The following is a 20,027-nucleotide window of genomic DNA, read 5'->3' on the forward strand; positions in this document are numbered from 1 at the left end:
GCATTAAATTTGCATTGGTTCTTAACCATTACTTAGCACTTTTTTGGTATTAATTATAAATAAAATTAATTAGCTAGTGGACTGTTTTGTCTCTTGCTATTAATTCGGGCTGGCCCAAGACCAAACGTAAATGACCCAAAGCAATTGTACATGCGAATGCGGGTTTTACAGAAAGATATTCAAAAATAAAAGATACCTAAATGTAGGATTTTTATAAATAAATAAAATAAATATTTTAGTTACGAATATACGTTAATTTGAGGGTATTTACGAATTTTTATTAAGTAATTTATCTTGTAAGAACCGCAACTAATTAACCGGTTAATTAAGTAATTAATTGTCCAAATTAGATTCCGAAGAGTTAGAGTGAGAATTTGAGGATTTAAATGTGATTTTTGGACTTACTGGATTTTTCTGAGCCAGAAAATGTGTTTTCTGCAAAAAAATGTGAAAAACCGTGAACCGGTGGTTGAACCGGTTCAAGTCTGTCCGGTGCTGCGCGAGAAAAAGTGGAAACAGTAAAAAACCATAGAAAAATATTAAAAATAAAAAATCGGACGTTAATTTTAAAGGTTTTGTCCGAAGTTGAGTCAAACGAGCTAAAAATACTAATGGGTTGGACCGGGCCCAAGTTGGGCCCAAGTCCAACATATATAAGGACTCATTAATGAATCCAAACAACCATAACACACTCAAACACACACACCCAGCTAAAAGAAAAGAGGGAGAGGAGAAGAGAGAAGCACTATTCACTTCCATCTTCTCAAGCTCATATCTTGAGCTATAGAGCTCCGATCACCACATCGCTTGCGGCTACGCGTTTCTTATGAAGAGCTCTACAAAACCCATACAATAAAGTGGTAAGAAAAGCTCGAATCCCTCTAAATTCTTCTCCTCAAAATTTCGAATTTTTGGGTTTTGATTAAGTGAGATTTTGTGATTTTTGGGTGTTTAGGTTCACTCTTATCCTTGCTTAGCATTGGGTTTTGGCTTCCAAAGCTATTGGAAAAGGTAAGATCTCTTGAACCTTTGTGAGATTATATTTATATTGAGCCCTAGGTTGATTTGTGATGGTTTATATATGTATAGCATGATTATTGTGAGTTTAGGAGCTTTTGGAGCTTATTGGTGCTTGTTGAAGTGGAATTGAAAGCTTGGTTTGAGGTTGAGAGCTTGCTTGTGCTCAATTTTGAGTTTTGGACACATTGAAAATCGGCCAATGTATGATTTCGATTTTCTCTATGTAGTATATAATATTCATGGACACTTAGGCTAGTGACCCATAGGATAGGTTTGGATTTGAATGGTTGTTGAGTTGTTGAATGATGGTATGTGATGATTTATGATGAATTGATGATTGTTGAGTTTGATTATGATGATTGTTAATAATATGATGAGGATGAATGATTTGTGAAGTTGAGAAGTGAATTGTGTTAATATATGTGATATTGATGTTGATGATTGGTAATGTGGTTGGAAAAATATTAATGAGGATTGATCATAATGTGATATATTGATTTTGAGATTGAGGATGATGAAAGGTGAAGGAAAACTGTGGTAAGTTGGTGTAAAATGACATAGAGGGTTGAATTTGATGAGAAATGGAGTTTGGAATGGTTTGGTATGGTTTTGATTGTGTTTTACAAGAAATTGTGGAAATTGTGAAATTGGGTAAAAGTTGGTTTTTGGTGAACTTTGTCTGATCAATACTTTTGCCTCGGTTTTTAAAATTGGTTGAAATTTGTTTAGATATAAAGTTTGTTGAAAACCCTTTAAATCAATATAAAGTTTTCAAAATTTGGAATTTTGTAGAGGATGTTATGATCATTCAAAGTTGGTGTTGAAAATCTAAAATTCAGCAAAGTTGCAGAATTTTGTGATTTCTGGTATGTATGCACGCACAACCCTGCGAAAGTTTTGACCTGTGTACACGCACAGACCTGTGCATATGCACACACAGAGGCAGGTTGTGTGCTTGCAGCGCTAGCATAGCTTGTGCGCACACACACCAATGAGAAATTGTAACCTGTGCGTACGCACAGCCCTGTGCGCACGCACACGTTGGGAAGACCAGTCTGTTGGGGGCGCTGGCACAGGTTGTGCGAGCGAATAGACTTTGTAAATTTTGGCACCTTTGTGGACGCACACCTCTATGCGTACGCACACGTTTTGAAACTTCTCCAGGGCGTGCGCGCGCACACCCCTGTGCGTACGCACACGCCCTGTTTCTCAAATTTTAACTTTGTTTTCAACTATTCTACCTTTCCAAAAATGTTGTAAGCTTCTATAACACCATTTTAAGACTCTTGGGCCTAGTTTTGGACATTTAAAACATGGAAAAGAACTTAAAGATTTTAGATTATATTATTTGAAAAAATTTAGAAAATGGTGGCTTAGGTTTTGGGTGTAGTGAGGATGGTGTGATGGCTTGTGAAGGTAGACTGGTATGTGAAGTGAGAACTAATAAATTGTTGAGTTTGGAATTGAAATGTGAATGGACAGTGGTTAAAAAGAGCCGAGGACTCTGAACGAGATTATAGATCCATGTTATACTGAAAATATTTTCTGAAAACCACTGAGCTACTGTTTTATATTGAGATTATGAGATACTATGCGCCCGGCAGGGACGGCGGTTGGATCCCGCCTGTCGAGGTAGCGGCAGCGGCGTAAGGGCGGTGGTTCGTCTCGCTTGCGTTGAGATGTGAGGTCCGTGGCAAGAGTTTCCCGCTCGCATCACTTCGGATCAATAGAGCGTACAGGCGCAAAATCCTGGATAGTGATCCGAGCACTATATCTCGGGGGTTCCCATATGATGATTCCGAAGGGCGACATCTCCATGGAGATGTGTCGGGTTGGCAGTTGAACCGACAATGTGATATCACAGCCAATAGAACAGGCATTCATCATGTGCATTTTCTACCTGTTTGTTTGCTTTGCCGACTTGTAATTGTTTGCCTATTTGTATAACATGCCTAATTGCTTCTTGAGTTACTTGCCTTATATGCTTTTACTTGTGTTTACTTGCATTGTAATTAATTGTTATTTCTACTGGGATTGAAGAGGTTCGGAAGGCGGTGACGATGGGATCGCATAGAGGATAGGCTGGTGAAGGCTATGGGATAGTAGTGTTTATTTAGATTAGAAAATCCCCTAAGATATAGTACTCTGTTTAGTTATGTTAAAATTTACATAATTATGCTTATTTGTTTTAGAATGCTTTAAGTTTGAATTCTTGTGATGGATATGAAGTCTAGGATTGCCTTTGGCGTCACGGGGTCTTATATCCTACATCACTTGGCACTGTTACCATACTAAGAACCTCCGGTTCTCATACCATATTTCTGTCGTATTTTTCATATGTAGGTCGCAACCCACCTCGGTGAGTTATTTGATTGGTGACAGAAGCAGAGGATCCGGATACCTTTTGCGTCTCTTTTTATTTATTTTGTATATGTCTCTCACTTTTGTATTTTGCTTTGCCTAGAGGCTTGTATTTGAGAGAATAAAATTTGTATAAGCTGTTTTTACTATCAGGTTTCTGTCTGTCTGTATATATGACTAGTCAGCTTAAACTTCGCGAGCCGTGGCTAGATTCTATGATATTATACTATGATATTTTATTATACTGTATCTATTCCTTATGCTTTAAGTTAGTAGCTTCGCTAGTACGTTTTGTGCTTTTCAAATCCTATTTTTGAGCTATATTCTTCATCGGGCTTCTAGATTATACTATTCTTTCTATATATATTATATGTAAGAGCTTAGAACTGTCGTAATCTCTTATTAACCTTTGCTTTATGACGCGAGATAAAACTTAAGCTAATTAGGGTGTTACATTTAGTGGTATCAGAGCGGTTGTCCTCGTGAGCCTGAGGGATGGACCGATTGTGGTTATCTGTTTGATATTGCATAGCATGCTTGTTTGTGAGTGCCTATTTAGGATAATTGAAGCACTAGGCTTTTGATATTGAGACTGATCACTTTGATATCGATTGTTTAGTGTAGGCAGGAACCCTACATGGCCACTCGCGGACAAGGTCGAGCACGTTCACGAGAGAGTAGGAATGAGCAACCGGCTGACAATCATGCCAAATTCATGGCGGCCATGGCAAACCTTGCGAACACTATGGAGGCTAATGCTGCTGCGACTCTGCAAGCTGTGCAGAGGTTAGGCCAACCAGCCGGAAACGGAAACAGTAACGGCGAAGGAAATGCAAATGATAATGCTGAGGGAAACGACGATAACACGGGTGGAGTCTCGATGACCTTGGCGACCTTCCTCAAGGTTCACCCGCCAACCTTCCGAGGATCAACTAATCCTACAGAAGCGGACAACTGGTTCCAGACCATGGAGCATGCTTTACAAGCGCAGCATGTTCCAAATAATCAATATGTCGAGTTTGTCGCTTATCAGCTTGCGAGAGAGGCCCAGCACTGGTGGCAAGCAAATGTCGCTTGCTACAGCTCCAGAATGCCGATGTTCCGTGGGACATCTTTCAGACGACCTTTTACAAGAAATACTTCCCCGAGTCTGCAAGGGAAGCAAAGGAGATGGAACTAATGTAGCTGAAGCAAGGTTCCCTGTCTATGGTAGATTACACTAGCAAGTTTGAGGAGCTTTGTAGGTTTTCTAGGGTGTGTCAGGGTGTCCCAAAAACCTATGAGAGCTGGAAGTGTATCAAATATCAAAGGGGCTTGAAGGACAACATTATGACTATTGTGGCTCCTATGGAGATTCGCACTTTTTCTGATTTGGTGAACAAGACAAGGGTGGTGGAGGAGTATGCCAAGACTGTAGCGGCGTCCAAAGACACTCATGGAGGGAATACTAGCAAGGGACGTGGTAAGTATTTTCATCCGAGAGGTCAGAGTTTCAAGAGAGGAGGATATGCACCTCAAGGGCAAGGAGGCTTCAGGAAGAACCTCAGGATCAGTTTCAGCGTGGCAAAGGAAGAGGAAATCAGAGTAAGAATTCTCCAGATTAATTATTTTCTCTTTCTCTTCATTTTCTTCTTCCATTTTCTTTTTCTAAAGAGTAAAAATCCATTATTTTCGGTCTCACTCGACCACCATATCCTAAAATTGAATTCATAGTATTTTTTTCTTTTGCCACAATCTAATTTGATTTCTGAGTTGTTACAATGGATAAATACTCTCGTCGCAGCTGAAGCTCACGCTTTGATTTCTGATGATTCTGCAACCACCATACCTAACAAATCAAATCTATATGTTTCTCCTACACCTATTCAACCTCCAAAAAATATGTTATTTTTATTGATTCATTATGTATCACTATCTTTCTATGCTCGAAGAAAATTTTGTCATTATAGAACTTAGGAACAAGATAATAATTTTGTCATGCTCAAGAATAAATAATTACATTATGTCAACATTCCAGATTTAAGAAATAAAAAATTCGTCTCAAGTGCAATTATATCGATTTAGAGAGCAAGGATTATGAATTTTTTTAAGCTACTTGGATGGAGTGTAAGCAATCAGGAGTTTTCTAAGTCGCCTCTAAGTTGGTTGGATTTAGTTTAAATTCGAAAATTACTTAGGTAGCTTTCGTTTTCAGATATTAGACTTATATATTAGGAGACTGAGACTTAGTATTGTATTTGATAGTTAGAGATTAGAACTAAAATTTCAATTCTTTTAGTATTTTCAGAAAGTAAAAAATACCTTCATTTAACTTTTCAAATTCTAAATCTACCTCTTAATCTCTATATTTATCTTAAATTAAACATAATACTGAGATATAATTCAACCCAATATATTTTATATCAAATATAATACAGAGACTTAATTTAGTTTCAGTCTCGCCGTTTCTGTCTCTCATTCTTAGTTTCTCAGTCTCTGTTTTCCTTCTAACTGCAGCCTTAAGGTGCAATCAGTCAAGTTAAAAGAATTACATTATGGAGCATATCAGAATTAAATTCAAATTTGATTCTCATTGGACACTACAAGAAAAAAAAATGTCTATGGCCATGATTTTTTTGTTACACTTTAAAAGCGTTGCCAAAAGTGATCAATGGCCACACTTTCATGTAGGTGACGAGTGAATAAAGATTTGGCCACATTTTTTTACTACGCTTCAAAAGCGTGGCAAAAAAGGTTAATGACCATGCTTTTATGAGAGTGGCAATTGATTCGAAATTCGGACTTCTTACCTTTAGTAGTTCAAATTTCAATTAAAATAGTTTAGTTTTAAAATTGATTTGTTGCTAAGATTTCTCAAAAAAAAAATTTATTTGATTTCGATTTGTTTAGTAGTATTTTTAGAAGTTTAAAATTTAAAGCAAATATGACATCATCTATTAAAAGCTGATTTAAATTAATTATTATATCTATAAATATTTAAAATTTAAATAAAATATAATCTAATCTATGAAAACTAAATCTGATTTAAATTAATTAACAAATCTTAGAAATTTAATATTTAAATCAAATTTAATTTAATCTATTAAAACTAAATTAAATTAGTTAGAATTAATTTAGAAGTCATATTTTTATTTAATTTCAGATTGGGTAAAATATATTTTTCTTTCAAACTAATTTATTGATCAATTTTCGATTAATCCGATAAAACTGGCCGATTCATTCAATTCTCAGAACCATGGATAAAAGATTAGGAATATTTTGTCCCCTTTTTTATATATATTAAAATATATATTTTTTGTCTTTAAAAATTATTAAAAATTTTAAAAATATTTTTAAATTTTATTTGTTTTAATTTTATATATTTTAAAAAATTTTAATTTACATCANNNNAGACCGGAAACAAAAATGTCTAGATGCATTGAACCCGACAAAGCATTTTGAATAAAAATGACGTTCTAGAATGTAGTATTAACAAGCAAACCACACCCATTTGTTTGAGGAAGTCGATGGGACGTTCCAGAAAGTTTCTAATATCAGCAATATGTAAGAATAACCTAATGATTTAAGAAAAAAAAAAAATTAGCGATCACTGTACTTTGACTACTTTCTAAGGATTTCAAACATTTAAATATTTAAAATATATTCTTTCGCTATTTTAATTAATAATTGATTTTAAGACATTAGTTAATAAAATTTTAAAATAATTAAATCTTTAATATTTTAATAAATTTTTTATATTAATAACCTCGAAATATACTTTAACTAAATCCTAAAAAAAATAAAAAATGTGGTTGAAAGAGAAATAGATGACAATTAATTTTTAGAGTAAACAATAAATAAATTCTTGACTTTTTATTTTGTAGACAAATAAATTATGGATTAATTAAAAAAATAAAAATATCTCTTATTTTTTAAAATATGAGACATTTAAGTTTTTTTGAGAGATTAATTTGTTTTTATATATTTTGAACGAAAAAATTTAAATATCTTACATTTTAAAAAATTAAGAATATTTTTATATTTTTAATTATTTATATGTTTTTAAATTAAAAAATTAAAAATTTATTTGTCTTTACTTTTTTCTAATTTTTAAGGATTATTACCGTTTGTCTTTCATTAACTTCGGCTAATTGATATTTACGTGTTAAGCACGGATTGAAGTAGACACATTAGCCATATTAAATTATTAATAGACATAATGGATATGAAGGAAGTTAATGGAAAATTGTAAAAGAAAAAAAAGAAAACTAATGGGTGCACCGTTGCCGGCATCTAAAGATTTTTGAAAAGAGAGTAGTAGGGTTAGTAATTTTTGTGATTTGTAACTATCAAATAGTTATTAATGATAATTTTAGTGATGTAAGATTGATGTGAAATTTCATTTAATGGTTCACTTTTTTTTACTGGTTATATATTAGTCAAAATTTAATAAAGTTGCTGGCTCCTAAATTTTTTTTCTCGAAATGTTTAATAACAAAAAAAATTAATAAAAAATAATCATAATTTATCTTATTTAGTATTTATTTATTGTCCTATTATACTTATTTGAAAATAACATACGTAGAAATGCTTGATATGTGGAACGACACGTTATTATTATTTTTTTTATCAAAGCTAGAAAGATTCAAATCTATAATTTTTATGTGAATATAGAAATATTATGTAATTTGAGTTATAATTTATTGGCACGTTATTACCTCTTTAAAAGCATATCAGATTATATATTATCAGACAAAGTCATAAAAAAAAAGATTATCAGACAAATCATTAAGAGCTGAAAACCGAATATTGAGATATGGTAATCCAATAATGAAAATTGAAACATATATAACAACTGATTTATCAAGAAATCAATAAATAGATAAGATTTTTAAACAAAAAAAAAAAAATTCAAGACACTCAATACACGCCTTACTATATTGTTTAAATTAGAGCAGGTAATTTGTTTTGTTGTTCCCACCAACCCCTTTGCTTTGAGAAACAGATTCCCATCCATGGTGGCAACCTTTTCCTATTTAAATGATTGAAGCATCCTAGAGCAACATATTGCATTCCATTTCGAAAAGTAATTGATCAAGTGAGTGAGAATACACATGGCTGGTGAGAAGAGCAAGATTCTGATCATCGGAGGCACCGGTTACATCGGTAAGCATGTAGTGGAAGCAAGCGCAAAAGGTGGCCACCCCACTTTTGCTTTGGTTAGGGAATCCACAATCTCCGACCGCTCCAAAGCACAAATCATCGACCATTTCAAGTCTTTGGGAGTTCATATAGTTCCTGTATGAATTTATTCACTTTTTTCCCGTAATATGTTTATAGATATGATTATGAATTTGAAGTAATGAAACTAATTAAAATGGGGCGGATGCAGGGTGATCTATATGATCATGAGAAGCTGGTGAAAGCTATCAAGGAGGTTGACGTGGTGATATCCACGGTGGGTCACGGGCAGATAGCCGATCAGGTCAAGATAATCGCTGCTGTTAAGGAAGCTGGTAACATCAAGGTTCGTGGCATAAACTTTGACTTGTTGAATTTGAATGGAATGAGTGATGTCCATGAATAATTAACTTAATTGGTTTGATATTTATTTGTTGGCAGAGATTTTTCCCTTCAGAATTTGGCAACGATGTGGACCGTGTGCATGCTGTGGAGCCAGCAAAATCTGCATTTGAAGTAAAAGCACAAATTCGGAGGAAGATTGAAGCGGAAGGCATACCTTTCACCTATGTCGTCTCCAACTGCTTTGCTGGCTATTTCTTGCCCACACTCGTGCAGCCTGGTGCCTTCGCACCTCCTCCTCCCAGAGACAAAGTCATTATCTTGGGCGACGGAAATCCCAAAGGTATATATTATTAGGTGCATGCTAAGGTGCTTATATATATTTGCCTAAATTACTATGAGATAAAATTTAATATTTAAATTAAAAAATATAAAAGTAAACAATTTTTTTATATTTAAAATTTACCATAAAAGGTAATTTTAGTAATTTCTACACCAAAATTATAAACACCATAGAATTGGCCATATTATTAAAGACCCATAAAATATTTTTTTTTGTAAATATTAGATGTCGTATTATTATTAGACGTATAAATGAATAGATTATTTTTAAGTTTTTACTTAACCAAAAAAAATTAATTTTTTATAACAATAATAATAAACATAATTATTATTAGATTTGATCGAATCCACCAAGTTTTATGACTTGAACTAAACCATAATTTTTTTTTTTAGTTTTTTCACTCTCACAAACGCGGTCGTTTTTGCAATCCTTAACTCTCAAACTCCTCCCACTACCTCACTATGCTGAACCTCGAGCTCTCATCCCTGTAACTGCTGTCGTACCCAAACTCTCACCCTCTCTCAGCTCTAGTGTCTCTCAACCAATTTAATAAAGATTTTCAATCATAATATAACAGGTGTACACGTCTTAAAAAAAAGACATCTTTTATGTCTTTATTAAAGTGATCCCCATTTTTCTATATTCGTGTTTTTATTCCCAATATTAACAATCTTTGTGTCTTTGTGTTCATTTCATCACGCATTTATTTTATCTCTTCGACACATGTAGCAATTTTTACCAGCGAGGCAGACATTGGAACTTACACCATTAGAGCGGTGGATGACCCAAGAACACTGAACAAGGTTCTCTACATCAGACCCCCTAAGAACACTCACTCGTTGAATGAACTTGTTGCCTTGTGGGAGAAAAAGATTGGCAAGACCCTCGAAAAGACTTATGTCCCGGAAGAAAAACTTCTAAAGGATATTCAAGGTCTGTCCACACCCTAAATTAATTTCAATTAGTATAAACTATAAACTAGTGCTAGTATCACAATCAAATAAATTAATATGCTGTTTTGTTTTGTTACAGAGGCACCTATTCCAGTCAATGTGATATTATCAATCAACCATTCGGTGTTTGTGAAGGGTGACCAGACCAACTTTGAGATTGAGCCTTCTTTTGGGGTTGAGGCCTCCGAGTTGTACCCAGATGTCAAGTACACCACCGTGGAAGAGTACCTAGACCAGTTCGTTTGACAGCTAAAAAACAAAAAAGAATGATGCTCATTATACAAAATAATTCAGATTTTTCTTTGGAGTTTGATGCAATCTGCTACCCTTGTAACTACTTGTTTGCTATGTAAGACTCTTGTGTTATGGTGCACCAAATCAAAAGAGAAAAAGAAAATAAGGAAAAAAAAAGAAAGAGCTAGTGTGAAAATGGCGTTCAATGTGTTTGATCATTTCATGGTGCAGAATATGTTTAAGTGATGAGTTACATTAATATTCACTTATTGATGTCCTTTTTTCTCTTTATCTCCCTCTCGTCTTCTTGTGTTGGTTTATTTTTTAAGGCCAATTCTATAGTGTTTATGAGTTGGTGTCTAAATTTTATCTAACTTACTTTTTGTAGTAAGTTTTAATTTTTTTAAAATTATTTATTTTTATATTTTTTTAAATTAAATATTAATTTTAAACATTTTTTAATAAATAGACATCATTTTTTAAACACCATAACACCGCTACCAAAAAATTATTTATTTTTTTATATTAATGCTAAGTAATTAACGTTCTTTTAACTAACATTTTGGCCAACTTTTTAAATTTTTTTATCTTAAATTCTAAATTTTAAGTTACACCCTTAAATTTTAAATTATAAACCTAAATTTAAATTTGACTAATATTAGCTATGTTTTTTAGTAGTTTTTTATTTTTATTTATTTTTTAATGCTCAAGGTCCTAAGGACTCGACTAGTTCAATGCAGACCTTTCTGTTTGCCGCACTTAATGATATTAGCTAAACAAGAATATTGCTTCCATGAGTATTCATCCAAATTTCCAATTAGAAATGGCAAAATGGTTACTTAACCTTTATCTACGAAAGAATGATAATAATTACTTGAAAATTGAGAACAATTAATAGTTAAACTTCGGAATAGCATTGGCAGCTCCTGGAGCTAGAGTGCATGAAGAAAATAATTGGAAGTGGAGGTCCACAAAAACAGAGAAAACAAAGATCCAAAATAAATGACACATACCAATAAATTGAAAATTCTACTAATAAAAGAAAAAAGAACAATACTAGCTTAGCAGGAGAATCTCCACCCTCGAGAGCCAGCCTTAACAACCAGATGCGGTTGGTAGAGAGCATCAATAATCAATAACCTTAATTGTACCTTTCGATGAATCTGTGTCCATCTCAGTACGCTACTTGTTTCTAAGTTCTAACTCTTTAACAATAAGTCATAACAGAGTGGTTAAGTAGTTAAAAGTACCATATACCCTGTACTTTTTATTACAAGTAATAACATTTTGACTATGAGGTCACCCACTCTCTGGTTTTCACATATTTTAGTTGGTGAATCTTATAGTGCTTAAAAGTTGGTGTCTATTTACTAAAAAGGGTTAAAAATTAATATTTAATTTAAAAAATATAAAAATCAAAAATAAAAATTTATTATAAAAGATAAAACTAGGCAAAATTTAGACACCAATTCATAGATACTATAGAATTGGCCATTTTAGTTACTCGTTTGCCTTTCTTGCTAATCAGAGGGAACAGTAGAGGAACACGTCGGAGAAGTTGGACAAATTAAATTTCCAATCATACATATGCCTCTCAGAATAAATTAATCTACAAGCATCAATGGAATTGAGAACATGACCGAACTCTATTATCAAAACTACTACAAGGCACACTTAATGTGCTTTACACCTTTTGAAGGAAAGTAAATGGTATAATGACTCTTGTCATGATATATCGTGTCCAATATTTCATGAATCATAACCGGATGCTTCATTAGTAAGTCAAAGCCTTACCAATGGGAAGGGAAGCTTAACTATTAGTTTATTACACCTACACCATAGTTTAACAAACAGATTAATAATTATTACTATCTAGACATTGGCAATTGCCAATAGCATGATAATTTGTGATTCCTTTTCGGAAGGTGGAGTAAGAATCAATTCTGCTGGCCAATCATGCCATGATGTGCAATGATGGCATATGAAGTACAAGTGCATAACAAATTAAAGCCAAAGAAACTTGTTAATCTATTTTATTTTAGCATAATTAGATAGCAATAATAGTTGGCGACAGAATTTAATTAAACTCTTTTCAAATCAAAGGAAAAGGAAAGAATTTCAACAGCATTTCTTGTTTGATTCTTTCAATTATTCCAACAATAGAAGAACTACATTTGGTAAACAACTCACTCCAGCCACCAAATTTATATCAAATCATATATATGTACAAATAAATGAAGTAATCTTGTTTTCTCAAAGTAATATAAATATATGATAGCAAAGTACTTGATGTTTATATGCTATCTTTTGTATTGACTTGGATGTGTGTACTGTTGGAGGAGAGAGTAAGGCCATCATTGGTGTTGTTACTTGTATGATTATGATGTGAATGATCCATAACTGGTGCCGGCGCTGGTGCCGGTGATGAGGCCAGTTCCCCTTCAGCTACATCCGACTTGGTTGGCAATGGTGCTGTTGTTATCATGTAATTGTGTGTGTAACCAATCATTCTTCTCGCCTTCATTCCCTCTGTAACTGTCACACTCCCTGCAAAGTTGCCTACATAAATTTAAACAACATTCATTAATTATAGGAATGAGGAGTAAGCAAACACAATATAGTAAAAAAGAAATCATGTTTATATGTTGATATGCATACCATTTACATCGAGGTCAGCCTTTGAATTTTCTGATAAGAGTATAAGAGTGGGTGTGATGATTGTAAGCAACGCCCAGAAGAAGAATATTGGAACGAGAGTTTTTTCACTCATTTGTGACGCCTACACCAATTTCATGCACCTGTAATAACTATTATTATGTGTCAGGGAAGAGAAGAGAAGAGGACAAGAAAGAAGGAAAGAAAGAAAAGAAGACAATGTTTTTGGGTTCAAAACATAGCTGGCCATGTTTAAAACATAACTGCTATAGAAAAATTTAATAACTAATTTGATATTGGATATATTATTTTCAATATGCATTATAAATAAACCAGTATTAGAGTCAAGGATTAACAACTAAACTTGTGATTTGTTTTCTCGGTTGTTGGATGGTTGTTATAGCAATTGATATGGTTGGCTGTTTATTCCAAGTCAGAATCTCTCGTGGCTTCCTACCATTGGCGCTCATTCTAGTATTATTTTCTTTTTTTAATAAACCCGTGCCCCTCTCTTATTGATGTTTACCCCCCAACTAGTACATTATAATGCAACCTTTTTATAATAATAACAATAACAAAAACACTATTGGCACGTACACTATAGGTTGACATAATAACAGTCTGCTAAGTTGTTTTTTCTAATCATACAGATATTTTCTTTCCATTTTTTGGTCAAACACCATCCACTAGCTTAAGATAACACCTCGATACTTCACTTTTCTATATAGAATTTTATATATTTGCATTTCTACTCCCTTAGAGGAATTTCTGACGTGTTCCCATACTAGTAAGTGGATACTCAAGTGCAGTCTACTTTACATGAAGTTGATATTTGAGAATGGTTAAATGATTTGACTGATTTGACTAAATTTTTATCTAACAGCTCTCAGCTATCAACTTCACGTGAAATCGACTGCACCTGAGTTTTCCCCTACAAGTAATTGAGGCAAGTGAGCACCCTATGGAATAATTCACATGATTCGAAACTAAGTTGAAGTTGCCGGCATTCTAATTTCTAAGAAAGAAAATAACATTAGGGGTTAAAACAGTTGCACTAAAAACCAAAAGCAGATATCTTAAGATGCTTGCTTGCTGACAGTTTTTACGATTAAAAGAAACATAATTTCTTTCCAAATGTCTCTGTCTTATTTGCTTAATAATGAAGACATGTACAATCCATACTTATATCCATCTAGAGTCACGAACGTTGGAACTCCCATTTCAATCAAGAGTGAAGAACGCTATAGAAGGTTCCTTCGAAGTCTCAAACAATGAAAGAGATCAGACAAAGCCAGAAATAAAAGGCTAAAGTAACAGCCTAATAATAATTGTAAGAATTACAAAGTCAATCAAGGAAGATACCAGCTGTATCAGCTAGTTTTGCGCCTCAACTACAAACAAATAACTAGAAGCTATACTAACAATTTAAATCATCGTCGGAAGCCAAGTGAAATTATGGCTTGCAGGAAATTCCACTCTTTTTTCTGGTGTTGTTGTACCTCTATGAACAAATAAAGAGATATCAGTATATCACTCTCGACATTGTAATGAAACAAATGAGTGACAATGGTAGGGGAAGGGTCACCTTCTTATGAAGGTTGAATGGAACATATTTGTATTTGATCATGTGCATGATTTGGCGCTTCATTGTGAGAATGAAGAGAACAATCCAATAGCAGAGGAGTATGGGCCAGAAAACAGGGACATCAAGCACAGATATGAATGTCATCAGGAAGGCATAACACACTGCCTTTGTGATTGAAAACCTGTGTGCATACATGTAATTGCAAAATTATTTGAACGCATATCAAAGCATAATGAAAGAACTAGTGGAGGGAAATAATACCAGAACTTAAACTCGGGTAGGCGACGAACGAAAGGCTTGAACTCATCATGATGATGATGATGATGGTGATGATGATGAGGATCGTCGTTGGGTTCCAAAACATCTATCTGGGGATCAAGTTGGGGAGAAAGGAAACCGATGAGGAGGTTGAGAATGTAGGTGCTGAGGCCGTATGAGATGATGTAGAAGCCTCGAACATAGTAGACCCTGAGGACGTAGATCCCAGCAGCAAAGAGTGTCGCTATCCATCTTTGCCCCGCGTGTGGGGCCCACTGATCCAAGTAATACTGTAACTTCTTCCGTGACTCCTTCCGAAACTTGCTTATACGTCTCCCCGCCACCCTCCGCGACGGCGACGGCAACGACGACGACGCATCCTCCTCCCCGTCTTCTTCCATTCGATTTTTAGTTGCATTCGCATCCCATCTTCCTCTTCCTTTAATTTTCTCTTCCTAGCTTAACAGACCAGCCCAGTTCATTTGGGCCGGCCCATTTCAAATTAGGTTTAGGAATTAGGGCGCGGAAAAAAGGCGGCAAGGTCGTAGGAAGCGAGCCAGCAATGGGAGCCGAACAACCGTTCCCGGAAGCAGAAGCAGAGGCTTCCATGGTGGTGGGTCTCCAACCCTCAGCCATGGTCGACACCATCGCCCTCGTTGACTCCTCCTTCCTCGATGGAATTCCCGGCGAACGCGGTGGCTCCATTCCCGTCTGTCTCTCTCTTCCAATCTACTTACTACTCTTGTTTATAATAATGAAGAATTCTGCTGCTATTGCTCTTGTTCCGTACAGGTTGGCATTGAAGAGCTTGATTATATACGGAGAGAGCTGAAAGAGGATCACGGTGAGAAGACCATCGCTGGAGGCAGTGTTGCCAACACCATCCGCGGCCTGCGCACTTCCTTCGGAATTACCACTGCAATTATTGCTGCCTACGGGGATGACCACCAGGGGAACCTCTTTCTCAACAACATGAGCTTCAATGGAGTCAACCTCTCCTGCCTCCGCAAGAAGAAAGGCCACACTGCTCAATGCGTCTGCTTGGTTGATCACTCAGGCAACCGTACTATGCGTCCCTCTCTCTCCAACGCTGTCAAAGTTCAGGCACACGAACTCGTTCGAGAGGACTTCAAGGGTTCCAAGGTTTGCTTCATCAAATTCATTCTTCATGAAAGTGAATGTGCATTTGCTTGCATAATAAATCCTTGCTTCTGTCTAACTAGGTCTACCACTACTAGTTACAGTAGATATTATCATCTAAGGGTTCCCCGTGAACTTAGTTGCTGCTATATTACATTTCAGTGGCTGGTTTTGAGGTATGCAATTCTCAATTTGGAAGTTATTCAAGCAGCAATCTCTTTGGCCAAACAGGAAGGTCTTCTTGTTTCTTTGGATTTGGCCAGTTTTGAGGTACTAACCACCACAATTTGTTTTTCTTCTTCTTTTATTATTCTCTTCCATGAAAAAGTTAATGAAGCTAACTGTTTTCTAATACTTCTTTTCTTTGAGAAGATGGTGAGGAAATTTAAGCCACCACTTATGAAGTTATTGGAGTCTGGCAATATAGACCTCTGTTTTGCCAATGAGGATGAAGCAACGGAACTTCTAAGGTGAGGTGAATGTCATTTGGATTTGGATTGTACCCTGCGGCATATAGGAGGTTCCTGAACCCTAAATGAATAAATAAACCATTTTCCATGCTATTAATTGTCATAATTTTCATATGTATTCTCCAGTCCTTTTCCACTCTTTTGATACATTACATCCATTTAGGGATGAGCATAATGCCGATCCAGTTGCTGCTGTAGAATTTCTAGCTAAGTATTGCAAATGGGCTGTGGTAACTTTGGGCCATAATGGATGCATTGCTAAACATGGCAAGGAGGTACGTAAATCACCTCATTGTAATTTTTTCTGCTGGCTTCTTTCCCGATCTCGTTCTCTTTTGCTTTGTTTGGAAAATGTGTAGTTGACTCTGCTATGAACTGTTTGTTGTTGTGCGTTGATCACTTGGAGACCATGACTAACTATACAATCATGGTAGTTTGGTTCACACTGCAGGAATTTGTTCTCAAGCCATTGCCTCCCAATATAGTGCATATCAGGATCTGATTCATGAAGCTTTCCGGCTGGGATTTTATTTTATTTAGTTTCTTGCATTAGATTTTATAGGTTTAAAATTTGCGTTTTGCCTGCCAAAACAATTGAGATATATCAAAATCTTTAGAGGTAATAAGGGTGGGAGGTAGAAGGGTGTGCCGTGCCCGAAGGCATTCTTCATTCTCTTATATCGTCCTTATCAGCAAAATTCACCATGTATAATAGGAGCATGGGACTAGTTATTTGCAAAAAATGTTTTATTTGTGTTATGATGAATGCATATTAGGCACATCACTATGATCTAAACTGGAAACCATTAAGATAAAGTTCAGGTTTTCTTGGTAGTTTTACATTTGTGGCACTCGATCATAATGTCAACTAGTTTAAAGCTCATGTGTTAATGATCTAATATCTATCTGCTATCATGAACTATGCTTCTCTTTCCATGTTAGATGGTACGTGTCCCGGCCATAGGAGAAGCAAAAGCAATAGATGCTACTGGAGCAGGGGACCTTTTTGCTAGTGGATTTTTGTATGGAATGGTGAAGGGTTTGTCCCTTGAAGAATGTTGCAAAATAGGTGCATGTAGTGGCGGATCTGTTACCCGCTCTCTTGGTGGTGAGGTGACATTAGAGAATCGGCAATGGCTGTACAAGCAGATGAAGATAAGAGATCTTCACATGCCTGATGGCATATGCGAATGAACAGCGGCAGTGAAGTGGAATAAACTTCAGGCGCCCGTTCCTTCTTGCATTTTTTTTTTTCACTTTTCTCCCTCAAAATTTTGTTCTTATTCAGCTGGCAAATGCATGGCCTTTTTCGACAACTTTACTATATATAGCTCTAATTTATGCCTGGCTTGATAATCTAGCTGGGTTAGCAGGTAATGTTAACGGAAACAAAATTTGATGACACTATGAACTGTCATTCTAGCTTTATATGATTCTCTCTACTTTTTTTTTTTTTCTTGTAAGAGAGACTTTTTTTTCTCTCACTTATCATTTACTTTTAATAACCAAAATTAAAAAATATTTAAAAAAATATACAAAAAGATAGTGTGTATAACATTATTATTATTATTATTATTTTATTATTAGAATTTTGCTAACATATGTTTTAAGAACGTATTTTAAAAATATTATAAAAAATATTTTACTAAAAATTATCAAAGATTTTCTTATATTTTTAATATATTGTTGATATAAAAAATTTTAGAATATTTTATTATTAGATTCTTAAAATATACTTTTAAAGGCATAAGTTAGCCAAATTATTCTTATTATTATTTAACAATGTGTTAGTACTTAGTACTAGGAGTGGTAAACGGGTTGAAATCTGTCGGATTGGTTTCTGTAACCTGCCAAAAAAGGCAGGCTGAGCTAGAAATTTGAGACCGTCAAACTTAAAAATTCGTCTAACTTGCACCGCCTAATTTGTGGGTTTTGGCGGGCTTTGGTGGAGCGGGCTTTCCCGTCGGGCCAGACATTTTTTTTGTCAAGGTCATTGTTTTACAAATTTCTATGATGTTAATGATCTACAAGAGGATGAAGATGATAACTGAAGATGTTCTAAGTTATATTTTGAATTATGTTTTATGTTTGATTATAAACTTGAAGATGTTTAATTATATGTTTTGGACAATGTTAGTGTTATTATTTTATTTCAAAAACTTGGTTTATAATTATGTTTATTACATATTTATAATTATAAAGACTTTAATGTTTGTGAATTTAGAAATTATAATTTTTTATGTCTTTAGAAATTTTAAATTTAGATTGAACTACCAACTCGGCCCTTGTTCATTTTGCAGAATGACAAAGCAACCCCTGACGAATAAAGCAATCCACTTCGATCCCTATCCCATACTTCCGTGACACAAGGCGGTCCCTGTGGGTGAATCTCCGGTAACTACGAACGAAAAACGTTGAGCTGTCATGGTGAGCGTGTGTTCGCTTGCTGATGTGGATGAATGCTGCAGACGAGGACACCTCAAATGGTTAGGGAGTTAATTATCCCCATCTACCTCAAATGGTCAGGGTTGATTGTCCCTATCCACGTCAACCAAAACGACCTCCCTCTTCCATCTTTGCTCAACTACTACGCCGGAATGGAGGAACCACCACCACCGCCCACCTCCGCCATCCCCAACCAACCTCCGCCATCCTCAGCCATAGTTGCCACCATGTTGAAGTCTGTATAAGACCAATACACAACCGCAGCAGCATTGAACACTCCCTTCATCCCCATAGGGAAGAATGGCGTCAGGTTTGAGGCTTTATCGTGAACAAATCCAACTACGATGATGAATACAATAACAAGCGTAGTGGCAATGGAGCTGAGCCAATTTAGGATTGAGGTATTCTTAGTGCTGCTCATTGCAACACCGTTGGCGATAAAAAAAACGTCAACAGCAATTGGATCCAGCATGTTGAACCCTTTTTGGAAGGAATTCACCCATATTCGAAAGAAATTCGGATCGTTCTTGATCATACTGGCAAAATAAGAGGACCACGAACGGCCGAGGCCTGCAGCGCCTACAACAGCCTTGAGAAGGATGTTTCCGATGGCAAGGAAGGCAATGAAGTCACCAAGCTCGATGCGGAGGAAGGAGAAAGAGCCGCCGACGATGGGGACGTCGACTGCGAACTCAGTGTAGCAGAGGGCGGAGAGGAGGGTGGAGAAGCCAGAGATGGCATAAGTGAGAACGATGGCGGGAATGACGTCAGTGCGGACCTCCTGGCCGATGATTATGAAGATTCTAGAGCCAAAAGCGAGCTAGGTGAGGTCCCAAGCGGTGAGGCAGCGACGTATGGGATTCTCGCTAGCGTGAGGGAGGACGTTGAGCTCGTTGTTGTCAGAGGAGCGGCTGAGGAGGAGATCCCTTAGACGGAAGCACGCGGAGGCAAGGGAGGCCCGATAGGTGGTGAAGCTCTGGAATGATGGCTCCAGAAAGAAGTCTTGCTTACTCCCCCGCCAGTAGCTCTAGGTACGGGCGTTGGGGTTGGCGGTGGTGGCG

General features: G+C 35.8%; 4 protein-coding genes across 4 annotated transcripts; 2 read left to right on the forward strand and 2 right to left on the reverse strand.

Moving 5' to 3' along the window:
• The first annotated feature begins 8,346 nt into the window (after positions 1–8,346).
• LOC107460035 (phenylcoumaran benzylic ether reductase Betv6) lies at positions 8,347–10,704 on the forward strand. Its single transcript, XM_016078356.3, has 5 exons — positions 8,347–8,660; positions 8,753–8,887; positions 8,983–9,226; positions 9,956–10,159; positions 10,259–10,704. Exons 1-5 carry the CDS (start codon positions 8,475–8,477, stop codon positions 10,423–10,425), a joined length of 936 nt encoding a protein of 311 aa, XP_015933842.1. The 5' UTR covers positions 8,347–8,474; the 3' UTR covers positions 10,426–10,704.
• A 1,823-nt stretch (positions 10,705–12,527) lies between these two features.
• On the reverse strand, positions 12,528–13,340 carry LOC107460037 (uncharacterized). The gene is made up of 2 exons (XM_016078358.3): positions 13,072–13,340; positions 12,528–12,972 (listed from the first exon to the last, which is right to left on the reverse strand). The coding sequence occupies exons 1-2, from the start codon at positions 13,181–13,183 to the stop codon at positions 12,707–12,709; spliced, it is 378 nt and encodes a 125-aa protein (XP_015933844.1). The 5' UTR covers positions 13,184–13,340; the 3' UTR covers positions 12,528–12,706.
• A 931-nt stretch (positions 13,341–14,271) lies between these two features.
• LOC107460036 (protein RER1A-like) lies at positions 14,272–15,312 on the reverse strand. The gene is made up of 2 exons (XM_016078357.3): positions 14,915–15,312; positions 14,272–14,834 (listed from the first exon to the last, which is right to left on the reverse strand). Exons 1-2 carry the CDS (start codon positions 15,310–15,312, stop codon positions 14,591–14,593), a joined length of 642 nt encoding a protein of 213 aa, XP_015933843.1. The 3' UTR covers positions 14,272–14,590.
• On the forward strand, positions 15,283–17,976 carry LOC107460034 (uncharacterized). The gene is made up of 6 exons (XM_016078355.3): positions 15,283–15,620; positions 15,704–16,054; positions 16,214–16,321; positions 16,424–16,521; positions 16,685–16,796; positions 17,464–17,976. Exons 1-6 carry the CDS (start codon positions 15,474–15,476, stop codon positions 17,713–17,715), a joined length of 1,068 nt encoding a protein of 355 aa, XP_015933841.1. The 5' UTR covers positions 15,283–15,473; the 3' UTR covers positions 17,716–17,976.
• Positions 17,977–20,027: the final 2,051 nt, after the last annotated feature.

This window comes from Arachis duranensis, chromosome 8 (genome assembly GCF_000817695.3).
Source record: "Arachis duranensis cultivar V14167 chromosome 8, aradu.V14167.gnm2.J7QH, whole genome shotgun sequence".
NCBI classification, from domain to species: Eukaryota; Viridiplantae; Streptophyta; class Magnoliopsida; order Fabales; family Fabaceae; genus Arachis; species Arachis duranensis.